Below are 19,998 nucleotides of genomic sequence, written 5' to 3'. Positions count from 1 at the left end.
CAGTCAGATCCTTTGCACCAAAAGCAGGGTCACATCCCTTGAGCAGAGCCTGCTCACCAGCATTCCCAGATTATGGGTGGGGAAACTGAGGCATGGAGGTGAATTTTTTACCTGGGACAAACTGGAGATCCTGCAGCTGTACAAGTTCAGCATGGCCTCCCTTGCTCCTTAGCTTTCCCTTTTCCCCCATATTTTGAATGTAAATGAATTTAATGTTTCAGGATAAATGTGCCTCGAGAAGCCAGTAGGATTTTTGCCACTGGCTTGAAAAGGTGGGGAATCAACCTTGTCTTCTTCCTGCATCTGAAACTGTTTAGCTGGGAATTTTTGGATTGCCTCAAATCACAAACCCTTCCCCAACCTGGAACTTTTTCCTGGAGGACAGGAGGCCCAATACTGTGCTCTGGGAATGAGTGAGAAGGATACAGCCTTGGGAAAGAGGGCAGTGCCATTTTCCTCTATTTTATCTTTTTTGTTTGGTTCCTCCCCATGTGGTCCAAGCACAGGGAATTAAGAGGATAAGTTGAGACAAGAGGAGGATAAACCCACACTGGGCTCCTGAGCATTTCAGTCATTCATTCACAATTAAATTGCTGAATACTGCAAACAGGCTGGAAATACCAGGAACAGCCATCCATGGAGAGGAAGGACCCAAAGAGAGGGCCCAGCAGTGTGTCAAGAGGCCACCTCTCTCTCTTGACTCCATAAGAAGCCAAGGTTGACCATACTCATCATTTAGACTTCTCATTTAAGGGTTAAAGGGTACTGGAGTTGAATTTGGACCTATGCACATCTCTTCTGCTGCTCTCCACATCTTGAAATGGAGAAAGCACTTCCTAGTCTAATAAGGACTCTGGAGCAATAAATAGATCAAAACCAGTGTGGAGATGAAACAGTCTAAGATCTGGCCATGGCTGAAAGGGAGGCACTAGTGGGAATTTTCTGGTGATCACTTATTCCCTGGTGAGAATTAAAATCAGAAGGTCACTTCCTCTCAGAAGGTGTTCGTTACACCTGGGCACTCTGCAATCAGAAGAGGCTCCTTGGGAGCACTTTGAGGTTGCAGAGCTCCCCAGGGAATGAAACTGGACCTCCAGCCTATACTGACCAGCTGAGATCCTGCAGTCCCTCCTCAGAAGTCCCTGTACCCCCTGGGTCACTGAAGGGTTGCTTGGGAACCAAGAGATCTGGCCAACAGGGCACCAAACACCAACTCTTTTGCTTTTGTGAACCAAACCCTTTCTTTGAAGGTGTTCCTGAAAACCAAACCTGTCCCTTGGATTGTCTGTCCATAGCTATGAGCCTGAGCACATCCACTGTGAAGGGATGCTGAGATGCCATGGCCACAGGCCCCATCCAGGTAGTGTGGACTGGTCCCTGGGAAGTTGATAGTGAATCTGGGATCCTGTTTGGACCATGAGGAAGCCACTTCACCTCCTTTCCCTTTTCCATCCTTGGCAGCATTTTCCCTGCTAAGAATTCCTTCGATGCTTTCCACAACCTTGGATGCTGGATCTGTGCTCTCTGGGCTTGGCCACAAGTACCAGCAATTCCCACACCACGGGAGATACACATTAAAAAAAAAGTAACTCTCAGACATTACCTTCATCAAAGAAGCAGTTGTTCCCTCCATCCTCCTCTCCCGGCTCCTTTGTCACCTCACAGCACATCAGGGGTGTTAGCTGGGCTGGCATCTCCAGCAAGGGGGGTTTTCCTCCTCTTCAAGGTTTCCACAAGGAAGCAGGAGCTGGTGTGGTTAGAAAGGCTTTCCAGCAAACAGCCTCTCTCTGGGAGTGCCCAAAAGTCTCTTAGCCAAGGCTGAGGCTAAAAAAGCACTTGAAGCATCTTATGTTACAGAGCCCTCTCTGTGTGTGTGTTTGGGGAAATGGGTATTTCCCCTTCACCCACTTTCCTCTACACCACTGCCACTTTTTTTTTTTTTTTAACTTTTCCCTAGTGATAACCGTGTTAAATTCCCCTCCCCTCGCTCAGTTTTTCTACCACCTTGGCTCATTCCCCCCTCCTATCTTGCATCACCGTCCTCTTAACGCCCTTTCTGGGTCTATTGTTAAAGGTTTCTCAGGCCCCCTCAGGGCAGAGCAGCCTCCTGCCACCCTGGCATCGGGTTGCCCGTTGTCTCTTCACACCCCTCTGCCCCTCCCTGCCTTGCTCTGCCCCGAAGATGCTCTGCTGCCATCCCGGCGCGGTCCCTGCCCTGGCAGGCTGTCACCCTCCCTTTTGTATCGCCCACCCCCGGGGGCCAGCCCAGCCCATCGCCCCGTCCTCCCACCTGCCCGTGTCCTTTATAGCCCGTGGCCATTCCCGTCCCTCCTGTCCACCTCAATCACCCTTTGACAGCGGCATGTTGAGTGACACCCCTTCAGCTGTCCCGTTGCTGGGAGGGCACTTGGGCAGTTTATCCCTTTTTTCCGATGCTGCAGCTCGGTCTTGTCAGAAAAAAAAAAGCCCAAGAAACAAACCCATTTATTGCAGGTACATCAGTTTAATATTTTAATGGCCAGAAGGATGCAGGAGGAGAAGGATGGAGCTGGATTTTGAGCTGCTACAAAATCCTAGTGGACTGTGCTTAGTGGTGATCAGGCAGGACAGGAGGTGCTGGGCTTTTGCAAGTGCTGGGGTCAGACAGCAAGGGCAGAGCCCAACCAGTTCCACAAGTCAGACTAGTACAGCCAGGATCCTCCCCACCCTGGGGTCATTAAAAATGTGCCTTTTTATCTCTTCTCCATCAAAGCTGTTTAAAAAATAACATCCCTGGGAGACTGGAACTTAATCCACCGGTGTGGGTGAAAGTTTGCAGAGAGGTTTTGACCAGCAAATAATATTAGTCATGGAGTCCTAGAATGGCTTGGGTTGGAAGGGACCTGAAAGATCATCCTGTTCCTATGGGTAGGGACACCTTCCATTAGACCAGGTTGCTCCAAGCACCATCCAGCCTGGCCCTGAACACTTCCAGGGATGGGGCATCCACAACTTCTCTGGGCAACCTGTGCCGAGGCATCACCACCCTCACAGTCAAGAATTAATGAGGACTCTGGGTGCCTCAGAGCATCTCTTAGATCTCCTTCCCACCCTGAGAGGGCAGTGCTAACAACATTTTGTTTATGGGAAACTGAGGCACTGGATGAAGTGTCCAAGTTCTTGGAAGAAGTTTATGGCACAGTGAGGACTTAAAAATGTCTCACTCTTTATTCTCTGTCTAAACTACTAAATTCAGTATGACTGGCACAGCTGGCCACGATGCCAAACAGTTCACATGGGTGTTATAAAAGCCTTTTAACCTCTAAAACAGGATTGCTGCATCCAGCTGCCTGTTGGGAAGTGTTTCATCCCATGCAAACTCCTGAACCATGCCTGGGAAATGATGGGAGAAAGTAGTCACCTCAGCCAAAACCTTGCTGAGGATGCAATATACTGAGAATATTTCAAAAGTATTTCCCCCCCGTGACAAAAAATTACACTAAACAACTAAACATTGAGATTTTGACAGAAAATGGGGGTGGGGGAATGATACATACTTTTAAAAGGTGGGGGTTTTTTAGGTCTCATAGTAGTCTGGTAAGGAGCAGAGTGACAGGTTGACTTGTAATTTGCTCCTTTAATGCTGAGAAAGATGAAGGTGTTTCCGAATTCCAACACAAGGAAAAAAATAAAAGAGGGGGAAAAGTGTGAAATAAGGATAAGTTAATTAGGGGGACACGTTGCACCGGTCTTGTCCCACTTGGAGCAACCCTGACCCCTTACACCTAGACAAAAAATAATAATATCAAATTTAAAAATGGATGTAAACGGTTGGGGTTTTGTTTGTTTGTTTGTTTGTTTTTTCTGACTGAATTCACAAACAAATATAACTATATAGCTTGGAAAATTTTTTTTTTCCTTAAAAATTTATTTTAGCACTCAGAATTTTTTGAAAAATCAGGAAAACAAGCTTGTTTGATCGGCTTGTAAAGGATCAAGTTTGGGAAATAGTATTTGCCCCCCTACAAATATATTACCTAAACCCCGAAAGTTACTATTGCCTAAACCCCTGTGATACGAGGTGGAAGGTGATAAGGATGTTTCCTGTGGGCATTTGCTCCTCTGGAGCACAGTCCAAGCCTTGGGGAGGTGCAGCACAGACTGGGGGCTGTTAAACCCCCCCAAGAACATCCCCCATAGCTGGCATTGCTTTGCAGAACAGGTGGGTGCCCCTGTGGCACGAGCCAGAGCTGCACACGTGAGGGTCACCCTCTGCCTTGGACACTCAGCAAAAACCATCTGTGGTCCAAGGGGACAGGGGTGGGATGGAAAGAAATGGGAGAACAAATCTGAGCACCTCATCTTTGTTGGCTTTCACGTGGATTCAGCATCCTGGGCTCATTCCAATGGCATGAGCAGGGGGTGAGGGGGTGATTCTGCCCCTCTGCTCCACTCTGGTGAAACCCCACCCAAAATGCTGCTTCCGGATTTGGAATCCTCAGTAAAAAAGGATGTGGAGCTTCAGAAGCAAGTCCATAAGAGGTCTTGGAGATGCTCCAAGGGCTGGAGCCTCTCTGCTCTCGAGTTCAGCCTGGAGAAGAAGAGGCTCCAGGGAGACCTGAGAGTCCCTTCCAGGGCCTAAAGGGGCTCCAAGAGAACTGGAAAAAGATTTTGGACAAGGGCTGGAATGACAGGACAAGGGGCAATGGTTTTAAACTGACAAAGGGCGGATTTCGATTAGATAATAGGAAGAAATTCTTGGCTATGAGGGTGGTGAGGCCCTGGCACAGGATACCCAGAGAAGCTGTGGCTGTCCCATCCCTGGAAGTGTCCAAGGCCAGGTTGGTTGGGGCTTGGAGCAGTCTGGGATTGTGGAAGGTGCTCCTGCCCATGGCAGGGGGTTGGAACTGGATGAGCTTTTAGGTCCCTTCCAACACAAACCATTCTGTGACTCTGTGACCTCATCCATTTGAAGTGCAGCTGTAGTGGTGTGAGCACCAGGATCCAGACAACATCATCCTTGTGAAGCACAGCTGGAAAAGCAGGATCATCTTATCCAGGTGCTGGAGACAATGCCACCACGCCCTCCCTCTCTCCTGAAGCTGAATCAGGTTGATGGGATCACTGGGTTCACATTCACCGTGGAGAGAAAGGAAAAGGGAGGAGAACACATGTTGTGCATGGTACTGGGAGAAGACCATGACAGAGGAAGGAGACCCTGGTGCCTCACTCAGTTTACCTACCTGCAAAAGAGGGATAAAAATGTGGTTGACTTTCTGTTGCCCTCTGGTAGTTTATCCTGTTTCTGCATTACTCTTGCCATGGGAAGATTACATTTGGGTGGCTGGAGTGGGATTCTCTCCTGTAATACCTTAGGTGGGTGCTTGGCACGCTTTGGATGAAGCAAACCAGGGCTGAGAGCAGGGTTTGGTGTCACTGGAATGTGCCAGAGCTCTCAGGCAGTGCAAGGTTTCACAAGGATCCAGGAATGGCAGCTGGGAGCAAACTGGGCCTGTGACTTCCTCTGTGGCCGTGTGGAAGCTGCAAGAAATGGACCTTTTCTATTTAGAGCCACTTGTAGGGGTATTGAGAGCAGCAGTTTGGCTCAGGAACCCAACATGCAATTGTTAAATTAATTCTGTATTTCCTAAAAGGCATCAGCCCGTTCCTTATGGAAACAAAGGAAGTTGTCCCTCTAAACCCACCACCTTGGCCCATTGAACACACTCATGAGCTGAAAGTTTCAGTGCAAAATGGATAGTAGATAAAATTGTGCTCCTTTCTGATTGTCACACATAAAATAATTGATATGATGGATAGCTACAAACTCATTATAGAAAGCAAATTCTATTCTCTTTATATTTTTCTGTCTTCTCTGGGCATTTCATTGCCCAAAGAAGCTGTGGCTGCCCCATCCCTGGAAGTGTCCAAGGCCAGGTTGGACAGGGCTTGGAACACCCTGGGATAGAGGAAGGTGTCCCTGTCCATGGCAGGGGTTGGAACAAGATGATCTTTAAGTCCCTTCCAACCCAAATCATTCTGTGATGATTCTATGGAAAATCTGGGTATTTTTTCCATTTTGGTCTTCACTAGCAACTGTTATTTTCCAGAATGCCTTCATTGAGGGTCCTTTTAGTGTGAGAGTAGTATAGATGTATTTTGCCCAGTATTCTGTAGCTTTAGTGACCCAAAAAGCACATTCTCCAGACACTCTTTCCATCCTGCACTACACCAAAATCCATATATTTTCTCATTGTCACCACTGGAGTGAGATAGAGAGGAATTATATTCAGACACATGAGATTCATCTTTTCTGGGTGCTTCAGTGGTGCTGAGGAGGTTGATTTTTGTTTCTGCACATTCCCCAGAGGGATGCAAAGAGGATGGAGGGGAACAGATCATCTGCCCCTCTAGCTTTGCCTTCCTTCCCGTTGCCTGGGTAAGAGTGGCCAGGAACAAGGCAAGTGGCGGTGCCTCACACCTGCTTGCATTTTTGTGGGGGTGGAAAAGAGCAGATGGCCAGAGCTGCCAGTGCTGGGAGTCCTGAAGGAATGTGGGGCCTGTGACAGCTGATGGAGCTGCAGAGGGTTTGGGTGGGGGAACATCCCTGCCTGGGAGAGCTGGTGATGGGGAAGAGAGGTGGAAAGCTGGTGTAGACTCCAGGATGGAAAAGGCTGTTTTAACATGGAATATGAATGGCCTGGATGTGGAAATTCGGTGCTCTTCCCTTCAGAGATACTCAGTCTTGGAGTTTGGGTTTGCTTTAGATTGTGCTGTCTGGGTTAAGTGATGGGAAGTTCAGGTTTTTGACCTCTTCAGATTTGGACTGATACAGAGACTGCCAACAGGTATCATCAGTCCAGTTCCTGGGAGTTTCGCTCCAACAAGCCCTTGCACCTTTACTGAGGCACAGCAAGCATGGGAGGATACAATAATCTCAAGAAAAAGGTCAAGAAGTAGCCTGGTTTTCACCCAATATTCAATGAACCTCCTAAAGAAGTCTCCTGAATCTTGGCATTCTCTGAACTGGCTGTTGTTGGGTTCGTTTTGGCAACATTTGGTTTGAAAGCATCAGAGTAGGGATCCCCTGAGTGGGTTTGAACAAAGGCTACAGAGGCTCCCACCTCCTCCCAGCAATGCCAGAAATTCATGTGGCAAGTGCTCCCTGTTTCCTTTTTCAGGGGGTCCCCAGTCTAAATGACATGAAGTATTATTCCCTTCTTGGTAGTCTGGAGAAAAGAACTCTCAGGAGGGACCTTCTCACTCTCCACAACTCCCTGACAGGAGAGTGGAGCCAGGTGCTGGTCAGGCTCTGCTCGCAGGGAACAAGCAAGACAAAATGGCCTCAAGTTGTGCCAGGGGTGGTTTAGTTGGGATTTCAGGGAAAATTCCTTCCCCAAAAGGGTTGTCAAGCTCCAGAACAGGATTCCCAGAGCGCTGGTGGAGTCACCATCCCTGGAAGGATTTAAAAAAAAGCCAGAAAGCCACTGTCCCACTGATCTGCTGAACTGGACAGCTTGTGACTATCTTAATATATTGGCATAAGAATAGGCAAAGTGGATTCCTGCCTTCTCTCCTGCACAAGGATGTCTTTCCATGGTACGGGGTTGGAACTAGGTGAACTTTAAGGTCACTTCCAACCCAAACCATTCTATGATTCTGTGATTCTAGGACAGTTCCATCTGCTTTCAAGGCAGAAAAAAGGATCCTGGAGAAGCACTGTCGAGTTCTGACATGTATTTAGAGAGGATAAAAAAAGTGATGCCTTAGGGTAGTGTTTCGATCTCATACCACCCGTGTTTTTACAATTAATTAGATTAAGGAGGATCTCCTCAAGGCTCAATTCCATGTCAGGCTTTTGGAAAATAGCCTGCAGACAGGCACACATACACACATGGGATGAATCAACCTGTGCATCCTTATCTTTCTGAAGTGAGGGTGTGAAACTACAGTCCCTGGCTGCCAGAGGATGGAAAAAACCTCCCTGCAGCTCCCAGGTAATTTCAGGGCTTCACCCAGCACTCAAAAGAAGAGTTTCTTCATTCTTTTCCTCTTCTCCCTCCACATCCCTGCAGCTGTAGAGAACACGTGGCCGGGGTTCCTTGGGAGGAGCCTGGGGTCACAGCACGGCTGAGCAGATCCCAAACCCAAAATCCCATCCTGGAGCCCCCTGAGGGCAGGCAATTACCAAATTAACACCTAGAAATGAGAAATACTGAGAGCAAGTTGAGCTGGATTTGTGGGCAGGGGGTTCAAATGAGGGTACCGCCCAACTTTGCGTGACTTAAACAAATCGAGTCCCAAATCACCACCAGCGGTTTGGAATCCAGATCGGGCCGGTGATTTGGAGCCTTTGCAAGACACCCTTTGCTGTCCTTCCACCCTGGAGCTGGAGGCATCATCCCTGGGCCCAGCTGTTGCCTTTGAGGTTTACACAGCTGCCGTGGGGAGTGGGGGAGCGAGGGGTGTGGGCTCGGCCTCCCAAACGCCTCCGACCCACAGCGGGGTCAGAGGTGGACACGTTTGGGCTAAAAGAGGAACAGGTGGGTAAAGGGGCTGACAGAGGGAACACTGGCACTTTTATTTTTAGTGGCCCTCCCCCTGCACACGCGCACACACACGGCTGGAAATGACTATGAAATGCATCTGGCGGGGCTGAACAGGCCTCCTGCCCTGAAATAAGGGAATCATCTTGCTTCTGGGGGTTGAATATTCATTCAATTTGCATTTTAACCTATGCAAACCCATTCTGAATTAAAGCACTAAAATACAAGCGCATCAAGCAGGCTGTGATCAAAGCTTCCTTCCTCATCCCACCTGTGGGCTTTGGTCCTTTCTATTTCTGTTTCTCTCTTAATTGCTAGGTCAGTTGGACTGTGCAGGAGCAGCCAAAAGGATATCTTGATTAGAGATGAAGGAATAACCAGTTGTTTAGATCTCTGGCAGTACTGAAAAGCTGGGAAAAAAAAAATCTTGCTGTGGTTTAACAGAAGTTTGGGGTTTTTAAAGACTGGGTAGGAAGTGGCTTCTTGCCTGATTCAGGTAGTTTATGAAAACCCTATGAATATAGGAAGAAAAGGAGAAGGAAATGTGAAAGAAGTTGTTTTGAGTGAGAAAACAAATCAAGACTCAAAGCACTAGTAATAGCAGTGTTGGAGGAGCTCCCAGATGAACCCTGGAACACCACTGACACCTTCATTGAGGAGAAAAGTGATATGTGGTCACCACATCTGTCCTAAACTTGTACCAGTGGCCAGGATACTTTTGTCAACAGTCAGGTGTTTCTTTTTTTTGTTCAGTGCCCCATCCCCATAAGGATATTGTTGTTCCATCCTGCTGGGACTGAATCCTTCCCTCTGCTTTCGGGGCCCAGTTTTTCTGCCAGAAGATGGTTATGGGAATAACATAAACAGAATTCATGTGTACAATTACCTAGAGATATATTGAGACATATACAAGCACATGAAATAATTGAGAAAAAGACTTCTGTTGCTGGATGGAGTGTAAAACTGTTTGCTCCCAGTGTAACTGAGCTAATGTGGGCTCTGTGACTTCCAACAACCAGAGGTAACTGAGAGAGGTGGAAATACTGCTCCTAACTGCTGGTGTGAGGGCAGGTGATCAGTGTGCCCATAAAAAACAAGGTTAATCAAGCCTATGGTGAAACCTATTCTTTGACCTTGGCAGTACAGAGCAGCCTGAAGGTTATTTAGGAATCTGTGTTTTTGCAAGGGCCTGTAGTGATAGGAGAAGAGGAAATGGCCTTCAGCTGAAGGAGAGCAGGTTTAGATGAGATATTAAGAAGAAATTTTTCCCTGTGAGTGTGGTGAGGCCTTGGAACAGGGTTTTCAGAGAGGTTGTGGACTTCCTATGCTTGGAAGTGTTCAAGGACAGGTTGGATGGGGCTTGAAGCAACCTGGTTTAGTGGAAGGTGTCCCTGGCCATGGCAGGGGGTTGAAACAAGATGATCTTTAGGGTCTCTTCCAACCCAAACCATTCTATTCGTTTCCATTCCATTGCTTTCTCTTGGTGTAGTAGCTTTGGTGTTCATCTGTGTGACTTCCATAAGTTCATGGCTTTTCCTCTTGGGAGAAGAACAACACCCCCAAGACGTGGTTCACTGATGGGGATGTGAGTCCACTTTAGCAGGGTCCCTCTGGGAGTCTGGTGTGTGTGACATCAGGTTAATAGAGACAGAGAGAGACCACTAATGGTCTCCTTGAACCCTCTCTGTGATGACAGACTGTGGAGCTTCACACAAGGCAAACGAGACCAACTCCCAGCCCAGGGATTTGAAGATGGAAAAAGATCTTGTATCAAGTGTCTGGCTTTGCACATTTCCCTGCACAGCTGGGATCTTTGTAAGCTGTTCTTTTTCCCTTTACTTTTTTTTTTTTTTTTTTTTAATCAGAGCTGTAGCATGTCTTGCATAGAAGCCAAATTGTGCAAATAATAAAAAAAAATGGTGCAATTTGATTCCAGCCTCGAGGAATACAGTGGCAAGTCATCCCCTCTCTTGGAGGGTGAAGCAAAGCCTGGGAGCAGCCTGGAGCAGCCTGCTGCAGGCTCTTCTCTTTCATGTGACTAATACACACAAATCCCCTGTCCCCAGGGGCTGGGGGGATCACTGACAGCAGGGCAGGCTGTGAAAAAGGGGTGAAGGGAGCAAAACTGTGCTCTCCTTTCATTCACCAGGGTCAGCTGTCCCACCTGTTCCCCCTGCTTAGACATGGGGAGCAGGGGTGGATGGAGGAGATGGGGCAGTGGCAGCTTTTACAATGAAAACTTATCGAACAGAAGGAATTTCATATTAAAATGAGAAGCAAGTGGGCATGTGCCTTGCCACAAGGATAGGGATGGGTGGAAGAAAAGAGGCTGCTGGACACAGTGGGGCTGGCTTTGGCCTGAATCACTTCTCAGAGAACTGGGGACCAGGCCAAGAACAAGTTTCCTAATGAAAGACTAATGATGGATGAAGCTCAGTAGGTGCTGGGTTGCAGTTTGATTCCGAAACCCAATCCTCTACCAGCTGTTTGTTTAAGCAAATGCCATGGTTCACCCTGCAGCAGTGCCTGCCTAGATGTCCCTGAGAGATTTCTTCCATCCAAACTGACACCTCTTGATTTTATCTTTCCATGTTGCCTCCAGGGTCTGTCGTCCAACCTGTGCACGTTTCCTTTGGGGATGTTGTCACCTAGTTTGCAAAATCTGCAGCAGGCATCTTTTCACAGCCATGTGGGATTGTGTTGCTGTGTCATTATTCAGAGGGGAAGATTTTTTTGGGCTCGACACTATCTGGTGTTGTCTGGTTACAGAGCTGTAGCTTTTCTTGGATGCTATTTGTCAGCATGGTGTAAAGCCCTGTAGCACAGAGACTGAAGGAGTGATGGTCCAGCACACCAAAACAGTCCCCTGCCTGATGGGATGTGTGACTGAGGTGGTGTCTGTGAGCAGCCCAGCAGAGGCAAAATCTCTGGGAAGAACCTCAATACTATGATGTTTTTCACAATGCAGATGCAGCCAGTTTTATTTGAAATTGGGTGGGGTTTTTTCCCTTGTGGCTGTATTTTTGATTTAGAACGGATTTCTGTACTTGGCAGGTTTGTTTAACCTGGAGAGAAGGAATCTCAGGGGGAACTCATTGCTTTCTGCAACTACCTGAAAGGAAGGTTGTAGCCAGGTGGGGGTTGATTTCTTCTCCCAGGTAACAAGTGACAGGATTTGGAGGTTGGAATTATATGATCTTTAAGGTCCTTTCCAACCCTAACCATCCTATGATTCTACAACAAGGGGAAATCACCTCAAGTTGCACCACGGGGGGGTTCAGGTTGTATATTAGGAAAATTTCTTCACTGAAAGAGTGGTTAAGCATTGGAACGGGCTGCCCAGTGAAGTGGTGGAGTCACTACCCCTGGAAGTGTTCAGAAAATGAGCAGGCATGGCATTCTGTGGTATGGCTTAGTGGGCATGGGGGTATTTGGTCAAAGACTGGACCTGATGCTCTCAGATGTCTTTTCCAACCTTAATGATTCTATGACAGGTCTGGGAGCCAGCCTCGACCTTTGTTTTCCACGGCCATCCTGTGTATTTTGCAGACCCCAGGAGAGCAGGGGAGCATCCTCTGAGTGGCTGGGAGAAAACCAAAGCTGCAGCAGGCAAATCCCTTGCAAGGTGCTGGGTTTTCCTCACCCATTTGCCTTGTGTGCATCCCCCAGGCTCCAGCATCTGCCACTGGCAGGCGGCCGGGGGACGCATCCCCTCCGCGACCACAGGGGATGTGAGCCAAACACACTCAACCTTGAAACCAAAGAAGCCTCAAACCTGTCATTAAAGCAGCTGCACTGGCAATAAATTTAGTATTTAAAGAAGTTCAGTGCCTGTTTAAAATGCAGCGAGAGTAACTATGGGAACAAGTTCAACAGGGTTTTATCGTGCTGAAAAGCGACCCTGGAAAGACAGGCAGGAAGGCTCCTGGGGGCACCAGCATTTTATCTTTCCAAGGGAAGAGTTGAATCTGGTGCAAATCAGGTAGAAAAATGAGCCAGGCAAGTAAGGCAGCTCAGTTATGGGCTGCAAATGTAAGCAGAAGAAGTGGTAATAAAAGGTTTCAAAATCTGGAAAAAAAGTAAATAATATGAATGTTAAGATTTCAGGAAAGAAAATACTTTTTTATAGTCTAAGGAGCAGTAATAAAGGGAAGTTTGAAGATATTGGTGATGCCTGATAAATACAAAGCATGCTTTTTGCTTTTCAGCTTCTTAGTTTACGTTAAATACCCTTTTGTGAATTTCTGATCATCTTCCCTCAATCAGCTCATGAAGTATTTCTGTTTCTATTTCTGACTTCACATCCCTTCTTCTGGTAAATCATGGCAGGACAGGGAGCAGCTCAGCTGGAAAGATCACGGCCTAGTGTCTAAAACTTATCTGCCTTACCAGAGAGCACTCAGACCTAACTGATTAGTGAATTGAAACTCAGAAGGAAAGATGGGGGTTTTTTATCTGTCATTTTACAAGATGCATCATAAAATCTCAAGCCAGCTTACCTCAACACTCCTCCTGTGGCTAGGACCAGTATGGAAGGGGCGTGGATGTCACCACACTGGGCAGTTGATCCTGTTTCAGCAAACCCAGGACCAAACACGGGGCCTTGGTGAGGGCAGGGATTTAAGGCTGTGGTGCTGGTCCTGCTGGAAGGATGCTCAGGGCTGTAGAAAGTGGGAAGGCAGTAGCTGAAATCCACCCTGCATGGTGGGACTCAACAGCAGAGAGAGGCATTTACCTGGACTGTGGAGACCATTGGATCCTGATTATACTTTATGAAACCAAATCCCTAGGGATGCCCAGAAGACAATTTTAGTTGATAGATGCCAGATTCCTGCTTAGCTCAACTGTCTCAACTCACCTTCACATAGGTGCTTCACCCAGACAAATTCTGGCAGCCAGCAGGAGGAAGACTTGGATTCAGAGGGAAATTTGATCAGGGAGGGTTTCCCAATCCCCTTGGTCCCCTTGGGAATCCCATCTCAGCACCCTGCCTGCTGGTGTCTAACGAGCCTCTCAAGGAAAGAGACATCAAACCCCAGGATTTATTCTTAATCAGCCCAGCTTCTTAACACCTTCTCTGTGACCTTGGTTGCTGGGAACTGGTTGTCAGTACACAAAAGGTGAAGTATTATTAGAAGGAAAGAGCAGCTGTGAGAGCTCTGCATGGAGTGCCATGGCCAGTGCAGGGCCACGTAAGACTTGTAGGCTACATGTCCACTGCTAACCCAGCCTTCCAGGACAAGGGATAATGATTTTAAACTGAAAGAGGGTAGATTTAAATTAGATATTAGGAAGAAATCCTTTCCTGTGAGGGTGGTGAGGCCCTGGTAGAGGTCGCTCAGAGAAGCTGTGTCTGCCCCATCCCTGGAAGTGTCCAAGGTGAGGTTATCAGGGCTTGGAGCAACCTGGGATAGTGGAAGGTGTCCCTGCCCATGGCAGGGGGTTGGAACAAGATGCTCTTTAAGGTCCCTTCCAATCTGATACATTCCATGATTGTATGACAATGACAAGCTGGAAAGCAGAGATCTCTCTCCAATCGCTGTGTCTGGACTGAGTCACTAAGTTCAAGCAGTTTCAAGCTGGTTTTCCCCACTGTATGTCCAGCACAGCACACCTTGCACTGAAGGAGAAGCTGCTTATTCAAGAGAACCACGATGCTGCTGTCACCAGGTGTCCAAAACCATCAGTCACACAGCCCTGGTCACTTAGCAACCTGATCCAGTGAGTGACATCCCTACCCGTGGCAGGGAGGCTGGAATAGATGAGCTTTAAGGTTCCTTCCGACCCAAATCATCCTGTGATTCTATGATTTTGTCATTCTACAGCCCAAGCATGAATCCCATTAGGGTGGCTTTCCCCTGGCGTGCTCTGTGCTCTCTTTACAGGTCCAGGTGCAGGAATTGTGAGCACAGGATTGTGAGCACACAAATTCCCACATCATTCCCTCGAGGGGAACTCCTGAGAGGTTGCAGACAGAATTGTTAAACCTTGCCTTATCCCACATTATCCTCCCCTCAGCTGTTGAGTTGGAGGTGCCATGTGGTGTCCAACAACTGCCACATTCCTCTTGCGAGGTGGTCGCTGTGTGATGGCTGGGGGGGAGCATGAGGGGACCCCTCACTAGGCTCCTGCAAGGATCTTCCTTCCCAGAAATGCTGCAAGTCCTGGGCAAAAAGAGTCTTTCCATGCTACTTCCCTTTGGGAGCAGCTGCCCTGCAAAAGACCTCATGGGCAGTGCCCTGCCATCCCCATCTTACACACAGATGCCTTGAAGATGAGGCTGTTCAGTCCAAATCATGTGTCAGTGAGTGAAAGAGCTGGGAATAGGTCCCACGTCTCCTTTATCTGTGCTGTCTGCTTTTTCCTGGCCTTTCCCTCAAGTGCAGGGAGTTAACAGAATACGGTCCTGGACCTGTGCTATGCAGGGCAGAGGCAATTTGCCCACTCTTGGGTTGTGTTTCAAGGAGCAGACAGGTCTTTGATGGCTCTATGCTTCCATCTAGTGACAAAAAACCACTGCTCACCCCTCCTACTTTTTCTCTCTGTCTCCTTTCTGGTTGCAATGCAGGAATGTTTCTCAGATTCCTGGTGCTGAGCCTGTCCACAAGGCCATTTCCACTGGTACGCCTGACACCTACAAACCCTAAATGAGTAACTACAAACAAACAAAACCAGAGGTGATGTTTTTGGGCAGAACTTAACTCCAGCAGGAAAAAATTGGCTTGCTTATATATTCAAACATGCACTTACTCATTAAAATATGCTGCTTTCTTCTTTGGTGTGTGATAGCCCTGAACAGGGTCATCAGCTTGTGGTGGGAGAGGATTTACATGTCATATAACAAGACTCCTATGTGACTCAGCCATTCTTCTGCTGGTCTGAATTCTGGACCTGTGTTTCTGATTATTAGGAAAAAGATTTTCACCATCCTTCCCCTTTCTTTTCTTTTTTCCCCTTCCTTTTCTTTCAGGGGTTTCATCTCCTCCAGGGAACATTGTGTGCATCGTTTTACCTAATATGTGACTTTCTGGAAAGAATAAATGCCTCATCCAAGTCAAATCCTTCAGAGCTGCTAACCTTGGACATTTCGTTGATTTTTTTTTCCCTTAGGATTGGATCACAAAGTGCTAAAAAGAATGACAGAGGTGGTAACTCATTTTTGTTGCTGACAATAACCCAGAGAGTTTGAGTGACAGAATATTTTGGAAGCAGCACTGTCAGGACACTGAGAGCAGCAATGAACCATAATGACTCTGCTCAGCCTCACCTGGGACCACCATCCATACCCTGCCCATGGATCAGGAGACCTATTTAACCTCATCTGTGGGCCTGTGCTCCCTCCCTTCTTCCCTGAGCTGTGTTATAGGAATACTGGTCTTCAGCCTTATCCCTGATCCTGCCTTCTAGCTGGATCATGGGCACATGTTGAAGTTGAGCCTCCAGCCCTGTCTCCTCTTGCTCCTGAAAGGTTGCCCCAGGGGGATCCTGGACTTGGTCCATCCCCTCATTTGGTTCTGTCAGTGGACCCTGTTACCAGTATCTGGCTTTCTCTGCTGTGTTTAAGTTGTCATCTTTGAACTGTCTCTTCTTTAGCACTACATTTTTGTTGGAGAATTCCCTCAAGTTCACTCTTTCTTCTGATCATGTTTCCCAGCTAATAAGTAAACTGAGGGTAGATTACTGAGCAGGATGGGGTTAACTTGCATTGTGTTCCTGTAATCATTGGCCACATATAGCTGAGACATTGGGGCTTGGCCTAAGAATAAACCACACACAACTGGTTCCACTGGTGGGCAGAGCTCCAGAGCAACTGGGGGTTGATTGCCCGTGACTTTGTGCCACTCTGTCTCCAAATTGAGGCTGAGGAAGAACAAGCAATCCTGTTTCACCTCTCTTTGGGGATGAGGTAAGAGCATGAATATGTGCTGCTGCTGTTTGGTTCGTGGTAACTCATTAAACTTCAGTTATGCTGTGGGGTCTGAGAGCTTCCTCTGAATTTCAGTGGAAACTTCCATGAAGGCATCCATGGAAGGGCAGGGGCTCAGCAACCCATCCGGTGACTCCATCAAAATCCATCTGGGCTTCAAACAGGGGAGTGCAGAGGTGGGAGGAGAGATACTATTCAGTGTCTGAGGTGTGCTGAGTTGAGTCTTCCCTACAGCCCAGTCTGTCTGTAGGGTGAGAGATAACCCTGTGTAAGTCTACTGCCCTCTTTTCCACAGTGGATGGTAAAGGATCTGGAGGGGAGCACGTACTTGAGATGTGGTAAGGGACCAAAACACCCTTTGGGCATTCCCACCAAATGCAGACAGTGTTGGGAATGCCATGGAAAAAATTAATTAAGAATATATAAGGGAACCTTGAAGTCCACTTGCTGTGAAAATCAGCCCCAGATTGAATATTGGCATATCAAGAGACCATTCCATCAGTTTTTATGTCATGTTACAGTGAAAAAAAAAGAGGATAAAATGGATTCGCTCTCCTCCTGTTGGAGGATCTAAGTCATGCACCAATGGAAGAACAATTCCAGATTACTCTTGTTATGGTTATTACAGTTTTGGAACAAAACAGTTAATAGCAGCAAGCAGCTTAGGTTAATAATTAAGCACACTCAGTGGACGGCTCTGAGCTGTCTGTGACAGGATTTGAGCCTTCTGAGAAACTTGTCTGGTGGGTTTCAGCACTGAACCAAGAGTGTAACACAACCTCAGCCTGAAAGCTGTGGTAGAGCTGGCATCAAAGAGATGGAGCAGTTGTGCTGATACTGGAGCTACTGCACTTCATTCATTGGAGGAATGGAAGAAGAACAAATTGATTAAGGTAAGGTAATACCAGCAAAAGACATAGTAAGACTAATAAAATCAAGTATAAATGATATTTTATGCACTTGCTTTGAAATGCAACATTCACTTGAACCAGGGCTCTGGGCTCTGACCCCTGCCTATTGCAGGATGTTAAAATATGCAAGAAATATAGTGAGAGTAGTTACAGTAGGTCTTGTGGTATAATAATAGAAGTTTAGAAGTTGCTTTATGGTGGCAGTTTTTTCTCTTAGCTCTAATGTAAAGTGCTGCCCAAATCTCACCTCCAAGAGTGTCACTCTCCTGTTGCATCTTTTCTAGAGTGCCATCTCATCCTTCTTCCTCATCCCTGTGCAGCCCTGCTCTTACCCAGGAGCTCTGAGGAGACTTTTTGTTTGAGATTTCATGACTGTGATGTATATTATATGGATTATCTTAAATCCATGTTTATGGTAATTGTAATAAAGGAGAAGTATGCCCCATCCCTGGGAGTGTTCAAGGCCAGGTTGGATGGGCTTGGAGCAACCTGGTCCTGTGGAAGATGTCCCTGCCTGTGGCAGGGACATTGTAATGAAATGATCTTTAATGTCTCTTCCAACCCAAATAATTTTGTGATTTAAAAATGTGGCTAAATAAATTCACCCATCTTTTTTTTTCCATATTAGTACAAAACCCAGGTTGAGGGCAGCAGAAGTTGATGGTCTGTCATTAAGTGTTAGAACGGTTCCTGACATGGACTTTATAAAGGGAATGTGGGATGTGTCTGGCTATGACAGCAAGTAAGATCTAGTCTACAAGCACTCAAATGTTTATTTTATTTAATTATTAGAACAGTTCACAGCTGTTGCTCCCACAGGTTTGTACCATGAAGAAAGCATTCACATGAAGTTTGTTTTAATGTTACAGGGAAGGTCCTAAGGCCCCAAGCCATGATTCTGGAGCCAGGCTCTCCTGAATTCTCCATTCAGAACCTTTGGAAAATATCCGTTCTGAGTGCTGGGCTGATATTCTTGGCAGGTGGGTGATGGAGAGGTGCTGTTTCCAACCACCCTGCTCATCAAACACCAGGAAAATCCAGTGTCAATGGATTGGTTACCGATTAACTGCACCCTGACATGGATAAGCATCTCTAAAAGGTGTTGAATATTTTGGGATATTGACTGCAGCATACCAGACATTGTCCACCTTATCAGTGTTTTCTCATGGCATTATTTCCATAGTCAGTGTAGATTTTTTAATTAATTTTTAATTTTCTGTGTTCTACCTGAGTTCATACCATACCCACTGGTTTTCATTCATTTGATGATATGCATGCCACTCTTTGCATGTTGATATTAAGGGCTCATGATACAAGTGTGTCCAACATTTGGCTTCAGTGACCAATAGTGATGTTTGAGATTGCATCCAGACACAGCTAAGAAGTTGGAAAACTAAAATTTAATCAGCAAACTAGGTACTCTGTAAAATGACTTCTGGAAAATTCTGGTCAGTGGCTATAACAAAAAGAAGCCAGTCGCTGGTTCATCTCTTAGCTGCAGAGAATGAGGGTACCCAAAATAAATCCTGCATTATCTCAGGAATTTGATGCCTCTAAGAAAGGCATGGGCATAGCAAGTTATAGGAAATTTAATACCATGAAGCAGGAGCTCCTTTCCAGGCCTGCTATGTCTTTCCTGAGGGTTTCAGAAAGAAAGAGCTGGACAGGCTGTTTTGGAGCTAGAAGAGGTTATATTTTGTGGGTGGCCTAAAGTTTGGGTGGCTGCACAGAAGTCAGCAAACATATTTCTTTGAGAGCTGGAGAAGTAAACATGAGGTTTATCATCTTTATTTTAATTCTTGAGGACAGGAGGCTCAGTCTGCTGCTTGGTGAACCAAGTCCTGAAGGCACTAAAACCCCCCTGAGGGGAAGCAGGGCTATTAAATGGGGAAGATGACTGGAGGGAAAAAGGATGGGCAATATGACTAATTTGGATGCTTGAGGAGAAGAATAAATGAGAAGAAGGGTGGAATTACAGGAGGACAGCTCTCAGGCCAGTGTGTCTAATGCTGAGTGAGGTATTTTGGATGTTTGCATGACCCTTCAGCCTACTGGGTTGTTTTTGCAGTGGCAGCCACGGGATCACTCATCGAGCCCCACGAGGGCAGTGTTGCTGGAGGAACCTGGATTACCATTCCCCTGGATGGTGAGTTTTAGATTCCTAAGAAGTACATGTTGAAGTGGAACCACAAAAGTTTGGGTTGGAAGGGGCCTTAAATCTCACCTCATTCCAAACCCCTACCATGGGCAGAGACACCTTCCACTAGACCAGGTTTCTCCAGCCTGGCCTTGAACACTTCCAGGGATGTAAAAGTAACAGAGAATCAACTCCATTGTGAGATTTGTGGCTGGAGTGACAAACCCCTAAGCAATGGGACCATGGGCCATGACAGTCATAAAACGAAATCAGCTTGAAATTATCAGTTCATAAGCTATGGCTGAAGGTTTTTTCCTAAGCAAGAGAAGTCAAATTTTTTACCTTATTTTTGCAGATGTAGAGCTAGAAATTTCTTCCAAGCTATCCTTCCTTTTTGAAGAAGAGCTGAAAATCTCTTCCCTTCGTAGGACCCATGGTGCTGGAGCTTCAAAAAAACTAATGATAAACATGAGTTCTGAATATAAATCTCAGAAATTG

General features: G+C 46.7%; 1 protein-coding gene across 1 annotated transcript in view; it reads left to right on the top strand.

The window, feature by feature from the left end:
* Positions 1–16,392: 16,392 nt before the first annotated feature.
* The window catches only part of PKHD1 (PKHD1 ciliary IPT domain containing fibrocystin/polyductin), a 252,844-nt gene continuing 249,238 nt past the window's right edge, over positions 16,393–19,998 (top strand). The window contains 4 exon segments of the mRNA XM_050316128.1: positions 16,393–16,431; positions 17,207–17,345; positions 18,233–18,343; positions 19,432–19,509. Of these exon segments, the coding sequence (XP_050172085.1) occupies positions 18,256–18,343; positions 19,432–19,509 (166 nt within the window). The 5' untranslated portion in view covers positions 16,393–16,431; positions 17,207–17,345; positions 18,233–18,255.

The sequence above is a fragment of the Myiozetetes cayanensis genome, unplaced genomic scaffold, assembly GCF_022539395.1.
Source record: "Myiozetetes cayanensis isolate MyiCay16 unplaced genomic scaffold, myiCay2020 scf2-11, whole genome shotgun sequence".
In the NCBI taxonomy this organism is placed as follows: domain Eukaryota; kingdom Metazoa; phylum Chordata; class Aves; order Passeriformes; family Tyrannidae; genus Myiozetetes; species Myiozetetes cayanensis.
Note: the sequence above shows the minus strand (reverse complement) of the source record. Positions and strands in the feature narration are given on the sequence as shown.